This window comes from Schistocerca gregaria, chromosome 11, assembly GCF_023897955.1.
Source record: "Schistocerca gregaria isolate iqSchGreg1 chromosome 11, iqSchGreg1.2, whole genome shotgun sequence".
Classification (NCBI taxonomy): domain Eukaryota; kingdom Metazoa; phylum Arthropoda; class Insecta; order Orthoptera; family Acrididae; genus Schistocerca; species Schistocerca gregaria.
In genome coordinates, this window is record NC_064930.1 from 63,694,113 (window position 1) to 63,715,025 (window position 20,913).

The window sequence follows — 20,913 nt, forward strand, 5'->3', positions numbered from 1 at the left end:
AGTATTATGACATAAAAAAAATAAATAAAAGGGCAGTACTCAGGTGATTCTTGTGAAAAGGTTTCTGATGCGATTATGATTGCGCAGCAGGAATTAACTCACGGAACACGGCATGGTATTTGGAGCTGGACATATGGGACATTCTATTTCATATTCTGAGGTCCACGTCATCAGGAGCGTGCCGAAACCACAAAATGTCACCCATTACCTCTCATCGCAGACAATGCAGTGGCCAACGGCCTTCACTTAACGACCGAGTGCAGCAAAGTTTGCATAGAGTTGTCAGTGCTAGCAGACAAGCAGCACTGTGTGCAATAACTGCAGAAATAATGTGGAATGTACAACACATGTATCTGTTAGGACTGTGTGGCAAAATTTGGCATTAGTGGACTACGACAGCAGATGACCGACGCGAGTGCATTTGCCAACAGTGCGACATTGCCCGCACTGCCTCTCCTAGAGTCACGATCGTATCAATTCGACCCTAGATGACTGGAAAACTTTGGCTTTGTCAGAGGAGTCTAAATTTCAGTTGGTAAGAGCTGAAAGGACAGGATGATAGGACATCTTCTGTTAAGACATGAGGGAATGACTTCTGTGGTGCTAGAGGGAGCTGTTTAGGGCAAAAACTGTAGAGGGAGATGAGATTGGAATACATCCTGCAAATAATTGAGGACATAGGTTGCAGGTGCTACTCTCAGATAAAGAGGTTGGCACAGGAGAGGAATTCGTGGTGGGCCGCATCAAACCATTCAGAAGACTGATGACCCCAAAAAAATGTTCAAATATGTGTGAAATCTTACTGGACTTAACTGCTAAGGTCATCAGTCCCTAAGCTTACACTCTACTTAACGTAAATTATCCTAAGGACAAACACACACACACATGCCCGAGGGAGGACTCGAACCTCTGCAGGGACCGGCCGCACAGTCCATGACTGCAGCGCCTTAGACCATTCGGCTAATCCTGCGTGGCGGTGACACCAAAAGGAAGAGCTAATGGGAAGGTTTGATTGTGCCAGAGGCACCATGAAGGCATGGACCTAAGTTGTCACAAGGCGCAGTGCAAGTTGGTGGTGGCTCCATAATGGTGTGGCTTGTGTTTACACGGAACGGACTGGGACCTCTGATCCAACTGAACTGATCATTGACAGTAAACTGTTAAGTTCAGCCACTTCGAGACCATTTGCAGTCATTCATAGACTTCATGTTCTCAAACAGCAATGGAATTTTCATGAATGACAGTGTACCATGTAAAAAGGCCACAATTCTTCATGATTGGTTTGAAGAACATTCTGGACAGCTGGCGTGAATGATCCGGCCACCCAGACAGCCTGACATGAACCCCATTGAAAATTTATGGGACATAACCAAGAGGTCAGAATGAGATTTTCACTCTGAAACGGAGTGTGTGCTGATATGAAACTTCCTGGCAGATTAAAACTGTGTGCCGGACCGAGACTTGAACTCGGGACCTTTGCCTTTCGCGGGCAAGTGCTCTACCAACTGAGCTACCCAAGCACGACTCACGCCCCGTCCTCACAGCTTTACTTCTGCGGGTATCTCGTCTCCTGCCTTCCAAACTTTACAGAAGCTCTCCTGCGAGCCTTGCTGAACTGGCACTCAGTAAAGAAAGGATATTGCGCAGTCTGGGGGATGTTTCCAGAATGAGATTTTCACTCTGCAGCGGAGTGTGTGCTGATATGAAACTTCCTGGCAGATTACAACTGTGTGCCGGGCCGAGACTCGAACACGGGACATTTGCCTTTCGCGGGCAAGTTCTCTACCAACTGAGCTACCCAAGCACAACTCACGCCCCCTCCTTTTTTTTTTTTTTTCCAGAAGTGCTAGTTGTGCAAGGTTCGCAGTAGAGCTTCTGTAAAGTTTGGAAGATAGGAGATGAGGTACTGGCAGAAGTAAAGCTGTGAGGATGGGGCATGAATCGTGCTTGGGTAGCTCAGATGGTAGAGCACTTGCCCGCGAAAGGTAAAGGTCCCGAGTTCAAGTCTCGGTCTGGCACACAGTTTTAATCTGCCAGGAAGTTTCAACCAAGAGGTCAGTTTGTACACAAAGTGCTGCACCTGTGGCACTTTCGCAATCATGAATGGCTATAGAGGCGCCATGGCTCAATATTTCTTCAAGGCAAACTCAATGACTTGTGTCCATACCACGCCGAGTTGCTGAACTACACTGAGTAAAAGGAGGTCTGATAGAGTAGTAGGTGGTATCCCGTGACTTTTGTCACCTCAGAGTGTAGTGTAATGGCAGATACTGGTTTTCATCTGCAGTTACAGATCAGCACAAAAAGCCATCCAGATAGAGATTAAACATTGTCAATCATTGCAATGTAACATTCTTCCATATGAGATTGGCCATCAGCTGTCACAGTACCCAGTGAGGTATTTATTTGCATTTTTGCATTGTGTAGGTGGAGTCAGCTCAAAGAGATAGTGCTCATCGTGCCTTTTATATGATGCCCAATGTTGACAGAATGTGCCAGTTCATTGCCCATTACAAACAAATGACTTTTAAAGGTAAATTTTACATAGTGGTCCGTGTTGCTCTAGTGCGACATTTGTTTTGTCGGTATGTATTAACACTGGCAGTAAAATCCAGTGAATAGCCAGTACTTCAGCAGCAACAGTCCAACGCTGGACCACAACGACTGCTGGTGCTGAGCACGCAGTGCCACTGAGTCTACTGGATTACTACTTATTCTTCGTGTTTTACTTTCCCTGTTAATACATATCGATAAAAAGAATATTGGGCTAGATCGACTACCGTATTTACACTAATGTAAGCCGCACTTTTTTTCCGGGTTTTTTGTAATCCAAAAAACCGCCTGCAGCTTAGAATTGAGTGCAAAGTAAGCGGAAGTTCTGAAAAATGTTGGTAGGTGCCGCCACAACTAAATTCTGCCGTCGAATATATGTAGTGCTACACAGGCATGCTTTCCAGGCACAAAGGTAAATACTGGCACCAAAACCTCAGCATCAGTAAATAAATAAAAAAAAAAGTGGAAGACGAGCTTTTTTTCTCTGCCCCGAGTTTTGACCACTGCATTTTGTTACATTATCCAACGAAGTAAATACAAATTCCGTATTGTTCATCTTCGAATGTAGCAGCATTCCAATGTACTACGAAAATCCCGACTGGCAAGACTGATTGGGATGTTTGTCAATATGGCCAACTCTACGTTCTGAATTTTTTCCTACTGGTGAGAAGAATTTTCTCTAACTCTCGTTCAGAACTTCTATCATGCACAGTATATTATTTGGTTCTTGTTGATCATTATCAAAGAAAGTAGCAGTGTAAGTAACAACAAATAGCAGTCTTTTGCCATTGTTTCACTAATGAGATGATTCCTCTCTCTCTCTTTTTCCCCAGCAGCGGTAGCACGCACAAAAGCAAGCCATGCTGCGAGCGGCGACAGGCCATAAACACTCATTATCTGAATGCAACAAACAGTGCATGACACAGTACAGTAATGCATTTTCAGCTTAGAGTGGCGTAAACACCTATAACGAAGAGAACGGTGCTTATAAGATGAAAGAAAAATAAACAATTAATGCAAACCAGGCAAAGCACGTGAGAAAGGAAGGGTACCCGTATAAATACGGACGGAGCACCTGACGCATAGCAATGGCTACCTGGTAAAGCTTAACTGCTAAGCTTACGACTCGAACCAAACTACTGTAGCTGTATCGTCATTCATTTGACCTGAATTGTGTCTCGTATTACAATGGACGAACTTTGTTTCGATTTGGAGGTGTGGCCTAAAACTTTACTCTCCCCTTGAATTTCGAGTCTCAAATTTCAGGTGCGGCTTAGATTCAGGAAAAATTTGTTTTTTACTTGATTTCGAGTCTCATTTTCAGGTGCGACATAGATTCGAGTGCGGCTTAGATTCAAGTAAATAGGGTACCTGTTTTACGATGCATCACAAGAAAAAGTCACATGTGTACGATTGGGAAATCTAGAAGGCTAGAATGTAAGGCCCAGAGCTTCTTATCCCATGCAACATATTCTTTGTTAAGGGAGGGATTGATTCAGAAATGCTCTAGACATCACGGTGCCAATGGAGTGGAGCTGGATTCTGCTGTAAAATAAAGTTCTGGGAGTCTTTGGTAAGTTGCAAAAAAAAGGCCATTATTCCAACATGTCCAGGTATATAATTACACTAACAGTTCCGTCCCCAAAAAGTAATGAACAACAGACTCCATTTTACAATAAGGCATGCAATGTGATGCAGTGATACGCCTCATGTTATGGGACCACATACTTACGTACTGCGATCATAATATATGGTGTACCTACATATGTAAATATGTAGCTGTACTGTATTTATTATCTCTCGTAGCCCCTGATTACGACAAGGAAATTTGTTTTTAGTATCCAGATATTAGTACAATTTGCTTAGCAGTGTAAGTTAATAGTACCAGATTGTTTCGTTTCAACCAGAGATTAATTTTTCCTTTACTCTACACTTGGAGGTACTATAAAACTCCTGTCAAATCATTTTCCATACTTTTTTTTTATGTATTCAGTACTTGTCTAGCACTTCTGACTTCCCTTTAACCAACCTTTTAATATTTCGAATGCTTTTAATCCTTGTATACATTAGATCTCTCTATATCAGCAGTACAGAAATATATTATCTCGTACTCCTTCATTTTTCATAACTGTACAAAACGCTTCATTTCATTCATCAATCTTTTCAGGCTTCCAAAAAACAGGTTAAATCTCTCAAACTGAATTCCTCAGGCTTCATAGTTTATTTCTACTCTCCACCAATAAAATCTTTATTTTTTACCTTTACACCAATATATGTTCACAATAAACAGATGTGTTGCTGTCAAAATCAGTGTTACATAGTCTTCCGTAAGTCACCAGATGGACTGCCTTTTTCTACTGGATGCAGTGTGAAGACTGAACTTTTACAAGAGATAAATTTGCATAATTTTTACATTTATTTTTAAATTACAATTACAGTAATAATGGTTGCAGGAAATGTGAACAGAATGGCAGTAACTACTCACGATTCCTGTCTGTTGGCTAAATATATCGCTCTAATTGGTAGAGTGATGGTCCGCTTCAGACCAAGTATAAACGGCCATGTTGCTCCAGTACTCAACATGAAACATAAAAAATAAATATTTTGCAATTATTCCACATATAATGGATATAAATTTTTTTAACTGTGTTTGAAAAGAAAATATTTACCTTATTTCACTCTCATGTTGCAATGGTTCACAGGGACTTCAAAGACATTGTGAAAATTGTGTCCATTCACCTTTCCACCAGGATGAAACATTGTTTCATTTCTAAAAATCGAGCACATGAGCCACTTTCACCCTCTGTCTTTCTTGCTGCGTAGCCACAAAATTCATTATATTTTCATCATATCCCACAAGAGCCTACAAAGTTGTAAGCAGCAGGGCTGATATGGCAAACAGCATCCCGGAACCCACTAGACAGTTGCCTATTATCTCTGTCAATCGAGTTACTTGGATGGCGCCTGTAACGTTTTCATCCAACGTCCTCATCTGACAAGTGATCATCTAGTGATTCATCCTTTGCAGAGACATCCATTTTTCTGAATTTGCTGAAACCATGAGTGTCTGCTTTTCTTACCTCTTCACTCAGTCGCAAATCGGAAACAAAATTCATATCTGGTATCAACTGGCTGTCAGTGTGAAATTCTGGTAGTCATTTACACAATTAACAGCATTCTAGCAGCAGTAATTGAAATCTTTGTCCTAATGGTGTGTAAACTATTTGTAGGCCTATCCAATTTACACTCAGATGACAAAAGTCATGGGATGCTCTATCTGAAAACTACCTTGAGCAGTTAAACAGAGAACCGACTCGTGTCGATAACATATTAGACCTTCTGGTGACAAACAGGCGCGAACTATTTGAAACAGTTAACGCAGAACAGGGAATCGACGATCATAAAGCGGTTACGCCATCGATGATTTCAGCTGTAAACAGAAATATTAAAAAAGGTAGGAAGATTTTTCTGTTTAGCAAAAGTGACAAAAAGCAGATTACAGAGTACCTGACGGCTCAACACAAAAGTTTTGTCTCAAGAACAGATAGTGTTGAGGATCAGTGGACAAAGTTCAAAACCATCGTACAATATGCGTTAGATGAGTATGTGCCAAGCAAGATCGTAAGAGATGGAAAAGAGCCACTGTGGTACAACAGCCGAGTTAGAAAACTGCTCCAGAAGCAAAGGGAACTTCACAGCAAACATAAACATAGCCAAAGCCTTGCAGACAAACAAAAATTACGCGAAGAGAAATGTATGAGGAGGGCTATGCGAGAGGCTTTCAATGAATTCGACAGTAAAGTTCTATGTACTGACTTGGCACAAAAAACCTAAGAGCTTTTGGTCTTATGTCAAAGCGGTAGGTGGATCAAAACAAAATGTCCAGACACTCTGTGACCAAAATGGTACTGAAACAGAGGATGACAGACTAAAGGCCGAAATACTAAATGTCTTTTTCCAAAGCTGTTTCACAGAGGAAGACTGCACTGTAGTTCCTTGTCTAGATTGTCACAAAGATGACAAAATAGTAGATATCGAAATAGACGACCGAGGGATAGAGAAAATATTAAAATAGCTCAAAAGAGGAAAGGCCGCTGGTCCTGATGGGATACCAGTTCGATTTTACACAGAGTACGCGAAGGAACTTGCCCCCTTCTTCCAGCGGTGTACCGTAGGTCTCTAGGAGATCGTAGCGTTCCAAAGGATTGGAAAAGGACACAGGTCATCCCCGTTTTCAAGAAGGGACGTCGAGCAGAACTATAGACCCATATCTCTAACGTTGATCAGTTGTAGAATTTTGGAACACGTATTATGTTTGAGTATAATGACTCTTCTGGAGACTAGAAATCTACTCTGTAGGAATCAGCATGGGTTTCGAAAAAGACAATCGTGAGAAACCCAGCTCGCGCTATTCGTCCACGAGACTCAGAGGGCCATAGACACGGGTTCACAGGTAGATGCCGTGTTTCTTGACTTCCGCAAAGCGTTCGATACAGTTCCCCACAGTCGTTTAATGAGCAAAGTGTGAGTTTATGGTCTATCAGACCAATTGTGTGATTGAATTAAAGAGTTCGTAGATAACAGAACGCAGCATGTCATTCTCAATGGAGAGAAGTCTTACAAAGTAAAAGTGATTCCAGGTGTGCCGCAGGGGAGTGTCATAGGACCGTTGCTCTTCACAGTATATATAAATGACCTTGTGGATAACATCGGAAGTTCACTGAGGCTTTTTGCAGATTATGATGTAATATATCAAGAGGTTGTAACAAGGGAAAATTGTACTGAAATGCAGGAGGATGTGCAACGAATTGACGCATGGTGCAGGGAATGGCAATTGAATCTCAATGTAGACAAGTGTAATGTGCTGTGAATACATAGAAAGATAGATCCCTTATGATTTAGCTACAATATAACAGGTCAGCCACTGGAAGCAGTTAATTCTGTAAATTATCTGGGAGTAAGCATTAGGAGTGATTTAAAATGGAATGATCATATAAAGTTGATCGTTGTTAAAGCAGATGCCAGACTGAGATTCATTGGAAGAATCCTAAGGAAATGCAATCCGAAAACAAAGGAAGTAGGTTACAGTACGCTTGTTCGCCCACTGCTCGAATACTGCTCAGCAGTGTGGGATCCGTACCAGATAGGGTTGATAGAATAGATAGAGTAGATCCAACGGAGAGCAGCGCGCTTCATTACAGGATCATTTAGTAATCGCGAAAGCGTTACGGAGATGATTGATAAACTCCAGTGGAAGACTGTGCAGGAGAGGCGGCCAGTAGCTTGGTACGGGCTTTTGTTGAAGTTTCGAGAACATACCTTCACCAAAGAGTCAAGCAGTATATTTATTGCTCCCTCCTATGTATATCTCACGAAGAGACCTTGAGAATAAAATCAGAGCGATTAGAGCCCACACAGAAGCGTACCGACAATCCTTCTTTCCGCGAACAATGCGAGACTGGAATAGAAGGGAGAACCGATATAGGTACTCAGGGTACCCTCCGCCACAAACCGTCAGGTGGGTTGCGGAGTATGGATGTAGATGTAGATGTAGATGTAGATACCTCCTAATATCATTTCGGACCTCCTTTTGTTGAGTATAATGCAGCAACTCATAGTCCATTAACGCCAAATTTAGCTTTGCTGTTCTAATGGATGTGTTCGTCGTATGCCTCACATTTATGTCAGTAGTAAATTCACACAGTACTGCTTATCTGTTAGCACTGACAACTCTATGAAAATGACACTGCTCTCAGTTATTAAGTGGAGACTGTCGGCCACAGCGTTGTCCGTGGTGAGAGGTAATGCACTGCCCTTTTATACCTTTTATGTGTAATACTACCGCCATTTCTACGGAGTGTTACAAAAAGGTAAGGCCAAACTTTCAGGAAACATTCCTCACACACAAATAAAAAAAAGAAATGTCGACATGTGTCCGGAAACGCTTAATTTCCATGTTAGAGCTCATTTTAGTTTCATCAGTATGTGCTGTACTTCCCCGATTTACCGCCAGTTGGCCCAATTGAAGGAAGGTAATGTTGACTTTGGTGCTTGTGTTGACATGCGACTCATTGCTCTACAGTACTAGCATCAAGCACATCAGTACGTAGCATCAACAGGTTAGTGTTCATCACTAACTTGGTTTTGCAGTCAGTGCAATGTTTACAAATGCGGAGTTGGCAGATGCCCATTTGATGTATGGATTAGCACGGGGCAATAGCCGTGGCGCAGTACATTTGTATCGAGACAGATTTCCAGAACGAAGGTGTCCCGACAGGAAGACGTTCGAAGCAATTGATCGGCGTCTTAGGGAGCACGGAACATTCCAGCCTATGACTCGCGACTGGGGAAGACATAGAACGACGAGGACACCTGCAATGGATGAGGCAATTCTTCGTGCAGTTGACGATAACCCTAATGTCAGCGTCAGAGAAGTTGCTGCCGTACAAGGTAACGTTGACCACGTCACTGTATGGAGAGTGCTACGGGAGAACCAGTTGTTTCCGTACCGTGTACAGCGTGTGCAGGCACTATCAGCAGCTAATTGGCCTCCACGGGTACACTTCTGCGAATGGCTCATCCGACAATGTGTCAATCCTCATTTCAGTGCAAATGTTCTCTTTACGGATGAGGCTTCATTCTGACGTGATCAAATTGTAAATTTCCACAGTCAACATGTGTGCTGACGAGAATCCGCACGCAGTTGTGCAATCACGTCGTCAACACAGATTTTCTGTGAACCTTTGGGCAGGCATTGTTGGTGATGTCTCGATTGGTCCCCACGTTCTTCCAGCTACGCTCAATGGAGCACGTTATCATGATTTCATACGGGATACTCTACCTGTGCTGCTAGAACATGTGCCTTTACAAGTACGACACAACATGTGGTTCATGCACGATGGAGCTCCTGCACATTTCAGTCGAAGTGTTCGTACGCTTCTCAACAACAGATTCGGTGACCGACGCATTAGTAGAGGCGGACCATTTCCATGGCCTCCACGCTCTCCTGACCTCAACCCTCTCGACTTTCATTTATGGGGGCATTTGAAAGCTCTTGTCTACGCAACCCCGGTACCAAATGTAGAGACTCTTCGTGCTCGTATTGTGGACGGCTGTGATACAATACGCCATTCTCCAGGGCTGCATCAGTGCATCATGGATTCCATGCGACAGAGGATGGATGCGTGTATCCTCGCTAATGGAGGACATTTTGAACATCTCCTGTAACAAAGTGTTTGAAGTCACGCTGGTACGTTCTGTTGCTGTGTGTTTCCATTGCATGATTAATGTGATTTGAAGATAAGTAATAAAATGAGCTCTAACATGGAAAGTAAGCGTTTCCGGACACATGTCCACATAACATGTTTTATTTCTTTGTGTGTGAGGAATGTTTCCTGAAAGTTTGGCCATACCTTTTTGTAACACCCTGTATATGTGCATATTGCTATCCCATGACTTTTGTCACCTCAATATATGGAATAAAAATTAAGTGGATCCTTATTTTTAAATTACACTGTTTATAGCAATTAGGTATTGCTTCTACCTATTAACGTACAGGGTGTTCCAAAATGATCTATTCAACTTTGATCATATATATTTGGGAAACAGGGACAGGCAGAAAGGTGCTTTTTGCAGTATTATATTCAGACACTTGAAAGTTGTAGTAGCCATTTAATGGAGTTCAGTGTGTGTGCCATCTTTAGCATGCAGGCTCTCCAAGCAATATTCCAGTTCCTCTCATGTCCAACCTAGCACGTCCTTATTAACGTGTGCAATTGCTGCTCTGATGCTAGCACGCAGTTCCTCTAGCTCCCCAACCAATCTGGTAGACAGCATCCTTTACAAACCCAAAGAAAAAAAAAGTGTAAAAGGGTTACATCTGGAGACTTTATGGGCCAAAAAACTAGTTCTTCTCTTTCAACCAAGTAATGTTAAACTTGTCGGCCAGACCCTTTCAAACGATCCAGGCGGCAACATGCTGCAGTGTGATGTCAGCTTGCAGTTCGTCAACCCATGGAAATGCAAACTGTTCCAACATGTGCAGTTAGAGTTTATTGACACCTCTGCAAAGAAAAATGTCTGACCACACGGTGGCGAAGGAGACCCCACCATTCGTTCATCTTTGGACTGTAACACATACTTCCTGTATTGAAGTGTAGGTTCTCAGATCCCCAGATCCTCACATTGTGTCAATTTACCTTCTCGAACATATGAAAGCAAACTTTGTCCGAGAACATTTCTGACACAATTTCTTGTTGATGTGATGAGAGGTAGCTAACACGAAATGTAGAAAAATGTAAATTAATGCATGTGAGTAGGAAAAGCAAACCCAAACTGTTTGAATACAGCATTAGTAGTGTGCTGCGTGACACGCTCATGTCGATTAAATATCTAGGCGTAATACTGCAAAGCAATAAGAAACGAAAAGAGCATGTGAGGATTGTGGTGGGGAAAGTGAATGGTCGACTTTGGTTTATTGGGAGAATTCTGGGAAAGTGTGGTGCATATGTAAAGGAGACTGCACATACGATGCTAGTACGACCTATTCCTAGGTACTGCTCGTTTGTTTGGGATCTGTACAAGGGCGGATTAAAGGAAGACATCGAAGCAATTCATAGGTGGGCTGCTAGATTTGTTACCGGTTGGTTGAAGCATCACACAAGTATTATGGAGATGCTACAGGAATTCAAATGGAAATCAGTGGAAGCAAGGTGAAGTTCTTTTTGAGGAATACTACTGAGAAAATTTAGAGAACTATCATTTGAGACTGACAGTGGAATGATTCTACTGCTGCCAGCATACATTTCATGTGAGAACCACGAAGATAAAGTCGGAGAGATAGGGCTTGTTCAGAGACATATAGGTACTGGTTTTTGCCTTGCTCTATTTGCAAGTTGAACAGGAGAGGAAATGAAAAGTAATGGTACAAGGGACCCACTGCCATGTGCCATACAGTGGCCTGCAGAGTATCTATGTAAATGAAGATGTGGGAAGCATCACCTTTGTCAGACAGGCCAGGTCATCAATGATGGACTCAAAATTGCAATTTTAACTTCTTTCCACTTTGGCCTTCTGTCAGGTTGAAATGCGTGCAACACCCGAACCTTGTATGCAGTGAAGTTTCAGTCTTTGATACAGCACCCTATGCCCTGTGGTTGGTGGTAACTGCAACTGTTGAGGCGTGATTTGGTTGGTGTAGTGACCCATTTTTCTATCCCGACTTCCGTATCTTGCATGAAAGTAGGAATGTCAATTTATCTATACAGTGACTGGTGTTGAGGGGTTTTGTTTTATCCCGGCTAGTTCTTAAATTAACCCCAGTGAGTCACTACGCGTATTGTCTGCCCAGTTCTGAAGGAAAAAACCATAAGTAAATTAATACTAGTGTTTTCAATAGATTCTCGTTCACTTGTCTCAGTTACTAGTCTGCAGTTTATTCTTGGTGAAAATCTCGTAACCTAATTATTTATGAACCTAAATCAAAGTAAAGTTCCAGACGAATAGTCAGTTTCAAATTAACATGTTATTTTATTTAACAATAATTATTAACAAATCAGTTCATTCACATGATCACATTCAGAGGGGTTCTTTGAATAAGTATCTAATCTGGAATGTCCGCCCCAGTAGCTGAGTGGTCAGCGCGACAGACTGTCAATCCAAAGGGCCCGGGTTTGATTCCCGGCTGGGTTGGAGATTTTCTCCACTCAGGGACTGGGTGTTGTGTTGTCCTAATCATCATCATTTCATCCCCATCAAAGCGCAAGTCGCCGAAGTGGCGTCAAATCAAAAGACTTGCACCAGGCGAACGGTCTACCTGACGGAAGGCCCTAGTCACATGACATTTCATTTCATTATCTGGAATCCCATCAATATCAGAGATACTAAACAATGTTCTATCACTTTTGATAAAAAGATTGTTCCCGTTTAATTTCCATAAACTGTCACAGACTATGATTACTAATCGCGTAAAGTAAAGCTTTTCCACTATCACAATACAGAGTGCGAATCTGTTCAAAAATTGTTAATTCCGTAAAATATTTAAATCTTCACACGAAGTGACGTTAAAGTCAGAGAGATTATTGATCACCTCCCCGTTCCTCTAATATTGAAATTAGTGCTTCCCAAAAAACAATCTCGTCGCAATTTATTCTTCCACCCTGATTTAATAAAGCTACTATTGTTGCTTCCTAAAGCTGTACTTCCTAATTGACTTCGAACATACTAGAGGATAGAGACTGGAGTATCATAATCGGATTGTATGTCTATTTATACTTCACTAAACGCTATCTTTGGTGTTCAAGACCTACATTCTGTGACTATAATATTGATTTTCTCATATATAAGAATAACTAATAATTTAACCATTTCTATCGTCCCCCCCCCCCCCCTGCCCCCCTCCCATGCTTCCAAAATTTATGATTAAAATTCTTTTCTTCTTCTATTATTTTTCTACAATAGATTTCCCTCTATTTGTCTCTTGTTTCTATTTCGTAAATTACTACTTGTGTAGGGGCTTGGGACTTTTCTGAATTTATATTTCGAGGGCATGGGAGCTAATTTGGAAGCTATTTCGGTTTATTAACACCGAGAGGTGTTGTAGGTGTTACATCGGGCTGCTGATAAATGTATGTCGCACCCATTCCGCATCTTTGCAACTGGTGCTCAGATGCCCAGAACTCATCCTCTTCATGACACTTTCAGATTCCTTAAACCTTGTTTATCTCTGCCTGATAGATGTGATGATGGTGTGCTTCTGCAAAGTGTACAAAAATTCCACTGGATCTGTGTGTCACATTGGGCCTCTGTTAGCCATTCCACACACTATCTACTGGAGAGAGAGAAAACTTAAGTTTGAAACTTCCTTGCAGATTAAAACTGTGTGTCTGGCGAAGCCTCGAATTCAGGACCTTTGCCTTTCATGGGCAAGTGCTCTACCAACTGTGCTACCCAAGCACGACTCATGCCCCATCCTCGCAGCTTCTGCAAGTTTCGCAAGAGAGCTTCTTTGACATTTGGAAGGTAGGAAGTGAAGCTGTGAGGACGGGGCACGAGTCATGCTTCGGTAGCTCAGATGGTAGAGCACTTGCCCGCGAAAGACAAAGGTCCCATGTAGAGTCTCAGTCCGGCACACAGTTTTAATCTGCCAGGAAGTTTCGTATCAGTGCACACTCTGCTGCAGAGTGAACATATCATTCTGGGAACTTAAGTATGTGTTAACATCTTACTGCAACCTGCACCTTTCTACATATCTCCGTTTCTAAAATTTACGTGATTAAATCTGTAAATATCATTTTTGGAACAACCTGTATCACTTGACTCATTTGCCAACCTGTAAGACCCTCTGTGGTGGGGTTTTCAGAATTGGGCCAAGAGCATTTATATTCTTCATTTTTTTAAAACACTTTGCTGATAATGTCTGTTTCTTTTGTTGCAGGTGGATGCCCCAGACGTGCCAACAGTTCTCAATGAGAAAGAGGTGTGCTAACAGAAATTGTACCTGAGTATAATAAGAAAAATACCAGATTAAGGTGACACTGTATATTTTATACATACATTTCTAAGAAAAGAAGAAAAGGAAATGTGAAGCTTCATCATTGTTCTTTATTTTGGATTGTTGTGTTGCCTGTGTTTGTCATTTAGTGTGCTTTGGTTGCAATGACGGGAAATTGGACTTGGTTGTGACTAGCCCTTCTGTCACATGTAAACCAGATCTAGCATAGTTATCATATGTAATGCAGTTTTTCGAGAAAATTGCTCAGGTGTGCAACTGAATGCTGGACTTCATCAGCTTTATTATGAGATATACATGGAAGAGCCAGTGCTGACGAAACTCTACAATCTGGTGAGCAAGATGTATCAGACAGGCGAAATACCCTCAGACTTCAAGAAGAATATGATAATTCCAATCCCAAAGAAAGCAGTTGTTGGCAAATGTGAAAATTACTGAACTATCAGTTTAATAACTCCCGGCTGCAAATTACTAACGCAGATTCTGTATAGATGAATGGAAAAAATGATAGAAGCCGACATCGGGGAAGATCAGTTTGGATTCTGTAGAAATATTGGAACACGTGAGGCAATACTGACCCTACGGCTTATCTTAGAAGCTAGGTTAAAGAAAGGCAAACCTACGTTTCTAGCATTTGTAGACATGGAGTAAGCTTTTGACAATGTTGACTGGAATACTCTCTTTCATATTCTGAAGGTGGCAGGGGTAATATACAGGGAGCGAAACGCTATTTATAATTTGTACAGAAACCAGACGGCAGTTATAAGAGTTGAGGAGCACGAAAGGGAAGCAGTGGTTGGGAAGGGAGTGAGAGAGAGTTGTAGCCTCTCCTCGATGTTATTCAATCTGTATATTGAGCAAGCAGTTAAGGGAACAAAAGAAAAATTCAGAGTAGGTATTAAATTCCATGGAGAAGAAATAGAAACTTTGAGGTTCGCCGATGACATTGTAATTCTGTCAGACAGCAAAGGACTTGGAAGAGCAGTTGAACAGAATGGACAGTGTCTTGAAAGGAGGGTATAAGATGAACATCAACAAAAGCAAAACGAGGATAATGGAATGTAGTTGAATTATGTTGGGTGATGCTGAGGGAATTGGATTAGGAAATGAGACACTTAAAGTAGTAAAGGAGTTTTGCTATTTTGGGAAGCAAAATGACTGATGATGGTCGAAGTAGAGAGGATATAAAATGTAGACTGGCAATGGCAAGGAAAGCGTTTCTGAAGAAGAGAAATTTGGTAACATCGAGTATAGATTTAAGTGTCAGGAAGTTGTTTCTGAAAGTATTTGTATGGAAGTGAAACATGGACGATAAATAGTTTGGACAAGAAGAGAATAGAAGCTTTTGATATATGGTGCTACAGAAGAATGCTGAAGATTAGATGGGTAGATCACATAACTAATGAGGAAGTATTGAATAGGATTGGGGAGAAGAGAAGTTTGTGGCACAACTTGACCAGAAGAAGGGATCGGTTGGTAGGACATGCTCTGAGGCATCAACGGATCACCAATTTAGTATTGGAGGGCAGTGTGGAGGGTAAAAATCGTAGAGGGAGACCAAGAGATGAATACACTAAGCAGCTTCAGAAGGATGTAGGTTGCAGTAGGTACTGGGAGATGAAGAAGCTTGCACAGGATAGAGTAGCATGGAGAGCTGCTTCAAACCTGTCTCAGGACTGAAGACCACCACCACCACCACCACCACAACAACAACAACAACAACATACGTGTTCCATCAACACACACACTTGATGACTCATGACTATTATGCAAAACTTAATAGCTTGTACCAGATCAGAATACCAACCCACATCGCTTTCCATTTGGCAGACACAAATGTTTATCACGCAATATGCTGTGCTGAAGAATAAAGGCATATTCACATTGTATGTTAACAAAAGCCACATCATGTCAAGTGACATTTTCACACTAAGCTGAAATTTGACATATTATCAGTTCACTCAGTCCAGTCCTGAATGCTGGAAATGGTGACAGAGAAAGTACTTTTCTTTATAGTGGTGCTGACTTGCACTGTTTAAATAATTATTTCTCTCAATTTTACAACATACACTGAAGGATAAAAATCACAGAACCAAGAAAGGGTGTGCACATAAATGAAAAGTTGGTAGGCATGTTTCTGCATCTGAAAGATGATGTCTATTCCGATTTTGCACCAGTCACATAAGGGTGGCACTATAATTGGAGTCACCAATGACGGCGGTTGAGTGGAGACTCGTTCTGCACACCCACGTCACACATTCTGCGACAGGCAATGAGCGTTCAGTAGTGTTCTGAGCACTCTGCTGTGAGTGTTGTACCCAATATGAGCATAAAATGCGATCGCAGAGACTTATTTAGTTCTTTCTTATTTCATTTATTGCGAGTTGCCGTTGATAGTGGTGGTAGTAACTAACAAATCCTACACATGCAAGTGAGAGACATAATTTGCAGGATACATACTTACATTAAGCACAAAGCACACGCACACACGGACCGCAACTGTCGCTCGGAACTGGCAAACGTCCAGTACTCGTCTTTTTCTCAACCTGCACAAACCAGGTTCGGACTACAGTAGTGTCTCAGTAGGAGCATGCAAATCTGGTTTTCTTTAAATACATGCTGTAATAGTTGTGAGCATTAGTTACCTTGGAGACTGGACGTGGCGACTTTATGTTAGGAAAGAATGCTTTAAGTCAACGAAAACACTGTAATGCCCCAAGGACAGAAAACTGCAATTAACAGACTTTGTGGAAACTTAAACTGTGTAGGGAAGTGAGTCATCTTCACAGTGACGGCAACTATTGACGATAAAATGTACACTGGTAATATTTTGATTAATACTTGTATCATTCAAATACTGAGAATAGCATACAAAAAGGGGAGATAAAAGGAAAGGATTATCATAGATTCTTTATCAAACATCTCTAGAATAAATTCAAAATCATGTGAAGGAAGGTTCCATCCGAGAAAGTAATTCCGTCAAAGATAACATTTAGCATGGAAGAGGGTTGTAGCCGCTTAAAAAAGGAATTTCAATGTCACTACAATGCAACTCAGATATGGAAATGTCCAGTTAGTTAGTTGCTCTTGAGTCACTGAGTACTTTTGCGATAGTTGTCTGGACGCAAACACTATCAGATTGTTTCAGTTTTGGAAGTTCAATAATTTGTGAGGTAGAGACTGAAGTCATTCGACATGAAAGTTAATCTTTACCGTTCTCAATGCGACCGTGTAGTAAGACGAGTGTTAGACTGCAGTTGAGTTATATTGGTTTATCAGACTTAGGCTTCATACTGGTGAACAGTTAAAAACCTTGAGAGCAATGGATCAACGACAGAAAAACAATTCATAGTCTTGAGTAGGACACAATAAAACGAAGAAAGACAAGTACACCAATTAGTCAAAAGTTGCGTCAGTGTCACGATTACTGAATTGAACAGAAGTTGATCTTGAATGATATAATTGTGTGCATTTGTTGTAGGGACAAACAATTAATTACAGAAAGAACAATAAAATCTGAGTCAAAAGATAAATCTTATGTGTTGCCTAACTCATTGAACAGACAATACAATGTGTATTAATGCAAGTTGACTGACTCTTTAAACATTTTAAGAGACTGAGTGAGTACATGAATAATGGACAGTGAAAAGTGATTAGTTTAAACCAGCATTACGGCATGTTAAAAAAACATTTACTCCAACATAAGTTTTCTCTGGAGTTACGTCGGACCGTTGTTAATAATTTGACGTAGCAACAGAATAGTGGACAGCAAAATTTCATCCTCGCTAGGTACGATGTGAAAAATGACCGTAATGATGAAATCAAGAATCAAGATTTTATTTCATCATGGAACTAACCGGACCTAAAAATAAAAATCAACAATTGCAGCTTACCAGTTCGCACAAGCTGAGAAGACCGTTGCAGACAGATAACAGAGTATTTCTAAACCACGTGAGGAGTTGTGTTCTTATGAGGGTTCCAGGTGCTGTTCCACGTTATACCGACTGGGACGAACATCGTTACGAGTCGCGTCTCCTCCCGGCGAGTGAAGGAGGAGGAAAGAGATGTCACGACGCCATTATCAACACCTCATTGAGTTTGGACGAGGTTGTGTAATTGGACTACGAGAAGCTGGAGGTTGCTTCTATAAAACTGTGGAAAGACTCGGCAGGAATGTAGCCAGCATTCACAATTGCTGGCAGCGATGACCACGAGAATATATGGTCACAAGAAGATTGAGCTCTGGACAGCGCCATGGCACTACCCAGAGTGAAGACAGTTGTGTTCGGCATATGGCTGTGGCATATTGTACTGCATCAGCAGCAGCAATTTTAGCGGCAGTTGGCACCACTGTGGCACAACACACTGTTACAAATTGGTTACTTCAATGACTGTTACAAGCCAGATGCCCTTATTGTGCACTCTACTGACCCCAAACGACCACCATTTGTGGCTTCAGTGGTGTCAATAAATAGCTCTTTGCAGGGCAGGGTGGAAGTTTGTTGTGTTTTCTCATGAAAGCTGGTTCTGCCTCAGAGGCATTGATGGCAGTTTGTCAGTTAGGAGGAGGCCAACTAACTGTGTACTAGACGCACTGGACCTACACCTGAGTTTATGGTCTGGGATGGGATTTCGTATGGCAGTAGGAGCACTCCCTCGGTTATACCGCATCAATCTGGTGACTCACCCTCTTGTGGTGCCATTCATGAGCAGCATTCCAGGGATGTTTCCAACAGGATAACACTCTACCACATACCACTGTTGTAACTCAACATGTTCTTCTCAGTCGCCAGATCTGTCTCCAATCAAGAACATGTGGGACGTGGTTGGACAACAACCCCATGATCCACAACCAGCATTAAACTTCCTTGTATTGACCAACCAAGTGCAACAGACATGGAACACAATCCCACAAATGACATCCAGCATCTGTACAACACAACACAATGCATGTACATTTACATGCTTGCATTCAACATTCTGACAGTTACACTGGTTATTAATGTACCAGCATTTCACATTTGCAATGGCTTATGTTGCACTTACACTAACCTGTGATCTTCACAACGAAACATTGTCTCGAAATTTGGTAGAAAATCCGAAGAAATTCTGGTCGTATGTAAAGTACACAAGCGGCAAGACGCAGTCAATACCTTCGCTGCACAGTGCCGATGGTACTGTTATCGACGACTGTGCCGCTAAAGCGGAGTTATTGAACGCAGTTTTCCGAAATTCCTTCACCAGGGAAGACGAATGGAATATTCCAGAATTTGAAACACGAACATCTGCTAGCATGAGTTTCTTAGAAGTAGATACCTTAGGGGTTGCGAAGCAACTCAAATCGCTTGATACGGGCAAGTCTTCGGGTCCAGATTGTATACCGATTAGGTTCCTTTCAGATTACGCTGATACTATAGCTCCCTACTTAGCACTCATATACAACCGCTCGCTCACCGATAGATCTGTACCTACAGATTGGAAAATTGCGCAGGTCGCACCAGTGTTTAAGAAGAGTAGTAGGAGTAATCCATCGAACTACAGACCTGTATCATTGACGTCGGTTTGCAGCAGGGTTTTGGAGCATATACTGTATTCAAACATTATGAATCACCTCATAGGGAACGATCTATTGACACGTAATCAGCATGGCCTCAGAAAACATCGCTCTTGTGCAACGCAGCTAGCTCTTTATTTGCACGAAGTAATGGCCGCTATCCACAGGGGATCTCAAGTTGATTCCGTATTTCTAGATTTCCCGAAAGCTTTTGACACCGTTCCTCACAAGCGACTTCTAATCAAGCTGCGGAGCTATGGGGTATCGTCTCAGTTGTGTGACTGGATTCGTGATTTCCTGTCAGGAAGGTCGCAGTTCGTAGTAATAGACGGCAAATCATCGAGTAAAACTGAAGTGATATCAGGTGTTCCCCAGGGAAGCGTCCTGGGACCTCTACTGTTCCTGATCTATATAAATGACCTGGGTGACAATCTGAGCAGTTCTCTTAGGTTGTTCGCAGATGATGCTGTAATTTACCGTCTAGTAAGGTCATCCGAAGACCAGTATCAGCTGCAAAGCGATTTAGAAAAGATTGCTGTATGGTGTGTCAGGTGGCAGTTGACGCTAAATAACGAAAAGTGTGAGATGATCCACATGAGTTCCAAAAGAAATCCGTTGGAATTCGATTACTCGATAAATAGTACAATTCTCAAGGCTGTCAATTCAACTAAGTACCTGGGTGTTAAAATTACGAACAACTTCAGTTGGAAGGACCACATAGATAATATTGTCGGGAAGGCGAGCCAAAGGTTGCGTTTCATTGGCAGGACACTTAGAAGATGCAACAAGTCCACTAAAGAGACAGCTTACACTACACTCGTTCGTCCTCTGTTAGAATATTGCTGCGCGGTGTGGGATCCTTACCAGGTGGGATTGACGGAGGACATCGAGAGGGTGCAAAGAAGGGCAGCTCGTTTTGTATTATCGCGTTATAGAGGAGAGAGTGTGGCAGATATGATACACGAGTTGGGATGGAAGTCATTACAGCATAGACGTTTTTCGTCGCGGCGAGAGCTTTTTACGAAATTTCAGTCACCAACTTTCTCTTCCGAATGCGAAAATATTTTGTTGAGCCCAACCTACATAGGTAGGAATGATCATCAAAATAAAATAAGAGAAATCAGAGCTCGAACAGAAAGGTTTAGGTGTTCGTTTTTCCCGCTCGCTGTTCGGGAGTGGAATAGTAGAGAGATAGTATGATTGTGGTTCGATGAACCCTCTGCCAAGCACTTAAATGTGAATTGCAGAGTAGTCATGTAGATGTAGTAGATGTAGATGTTGATCACTTAAATGTGTT

The 20,913-nt window shown here is 41.8% G+C and overlaps 1 protein-coding gene across 1 annotated transcript in view; it reads left to right on the top strand.

Annotated features, from left to right (window-relative positions):
- Nucleotides 1–14,144, top strand: part of LOC126295467 (uncharacterized) — a 68,634-nt gene extending 54,490 nt beyond the window's left edge. Inside the window, exon 7 of the mRNA XM_049988003.1 lies at nucleotides 13,988–14,144. Coding sequence (XP_049843960.1) covers nucleotides 13,988–14,038 — 51 coding nt within the window. The 3' untranslated portion in view covers nucleotides 14,039–14,144. The remainder of the gene's footprint in view (nucleotides 1–13,987) is intronic.
- Nucleotides 14,145–20,913: the final 6,769 nt, after the last annotated feature.